At 57.3% G+C, this 1,755-nt stretch overlaps 1 protein-coding gene across 1 annotated transcript in view; it reads left to right on the forward strand.

The window, feature by feature from the left end:
* Positions 1 to 1,755, forward strand: part of ERCC2 (ERCC excision repair 2, TFIIH core complex helicase subunit) — a 15,753-nt gene that overhangs the window by 10,102 nt on the left and 3,896 nt on the right. The window contains 3 exon segments of the mRNA XM_023749151.1: positions 460 to 529; positions 619 to 688; positions 777 to 1,089. Of these exon segments, the coding sequence (XP_023604919.1) occupies positions 460 to 529; positions 619 to 688; positions 777 to 1,089 (453 nt within the window).

Raw genomic sequence — 1,755 nt, forward strand, 5'->3', positions numbered from 1 at the left:
ACTCTTCTGGGTTTTACCGATTCAGGCATGACACTTGGGTAGTCATGGTCCATGGCCAGGTCCTCCCAAAATCCCTGTACCTGGAGACGGGAGCGGGCAGGGCCAGAGCAACAAAGGTACAGAATTTCCGGAGGATGAGGCCCAGAAATCAGGGTATTAAAAAGATTCCCAGGTGATTCTAATGTGCAGCCAAGGTTGCGAACCACTGACGGAGAGGCGAGGGGCAGGCTGGAGGGGCAGGGCGGGCTCTCCTGGCCCTGAGGAGCCTGAGGAGGAGGACCTCCCTGAACGCTGTGCAGGTGCTGGTTCTGAGCACACCGGGCCGGCTGGGTGTATTTTGGACTCAGGTGCCTGGGTTTTAGGCTTGGGCTGTAGGTGGCTGGTCCCGTTCACTAAGGGGGTGGGGACTGGTGAGGGGCATGGTCACTGGCACCCAGCATTCTCACCGGCCTCCCGTAGGTTTCACCATCATCATCGAGCCCTTTGACGACAGGACCCCAACCATTGCCAACCCCATCCTGCACTTCAGGTGAGCCCTAAGCCCAGCAGGGGTGTGAATGGACTGGGGGGCCTCAGCCCCCTGGCCTGGCCTTCACCACCCTCGTCTGCTTCCCACAGCTGCATGGACGCCTCGCTGGCCATCAAACCCGTCTTCGAGCGCTTCCAGTCTGTCATCATCACATCTGGGGTGAGGACCTTCTCTGTCCAGCCCTCCCCTTGGGGGCTCCTGGTTCTGCCCAGTCCTGCTAAGATCCCTCCTGTCGTCCCCACCACAGACGCTGTCCCCACTGGACATCTACCCCAAGATCCTGGACTTCCACCCTGTCACCATGGCAACCTTCACCATGACACTGGCCCGAGTCTGCCTGTGCCCCATGGTACGTGGGAGAGGGGTGGGTGACTTTCCTCCCTCTGCTCCCTCCGCTGATCAGGCAGGAGAGCTGTACAGCTCAGGGCACAGATCCTGGGTTCAGACAGACCGGGGCAGTCCCTGTGGGCCTGCTCTCCCAGTCTCCGCTTTCTCATCTGTAAATAGGAATGCCTCCTTCGTGATCTCCAAGGCGGTGGAGGGGAGAGTGAGCTCTGGGTGTAAAATGTGGCCCAGGCCAGGCTCCTGGTTAGCATGGTTTTGCCTGGTTCATTGTCTGCCTGTGACCTTGGCAAGTGACCCTTCTGCTCTGAGTCAGTCCCCTCTGTAAATTGGGCAGCACAACACGAACCCTGGGTCCTTCATCCGAAGCTCTTGGGCCAGGGGTGTTTGAGAATTTCCCCGACTTTAGAAACAAGGCGTGTATGTGTGCGCTGTGTCAGACCCACAGGGTCTGAGCAGCACCCTCTGATCAAAGTCATGTGATTATTTCAGCAATGAAATATTTTATTTTTAAATACCTGTTTTTATTTTTTTTTAGAGAGAGAGTGGAAGAGAGAAACATTGATGAGAAACATCGATCGGCTGCCTCCCAGACGCCCCCTACTGGGGACAAAGCCCACAACCGGTGCATGTGCCCTGCTCGGGAATTGAACGGTGACCTCTTGGTGCTCAATCTACTGAGCAATACCGGCTGGGCAGCAGTGAAACATTTTAAAGAGTCAGAAAGGGAGATCAGCCAGGGCTTTGGACTCAGGGCTGGGCAGGTTTCGCTCCTCCCTTAGTTTGTGACAGACGTCCCAGAGTGCTGCGGCGTGGGGAATGGCTTTTCCAGTGCTGGCCATGCGCCGCACACGGTTTTGTGAGGGGCCGGTGGGGGTGCCCCA

Source organism: Myotis lucifugus, unplaced genomic scaffold, assembly GCF_000147115.1.
Source record: "Myotis lucifugus unplaced genomic scaffold, Myoluc2.0 scaffold_3234, whole genome shotgun sequence".
Classification (NCBI taxonomy): Eukaryota; Metazoa; Chordata; class Mammalia; order Chiroptera; family Vespertilionidae; genus Myotis; species Myotis lucifugus.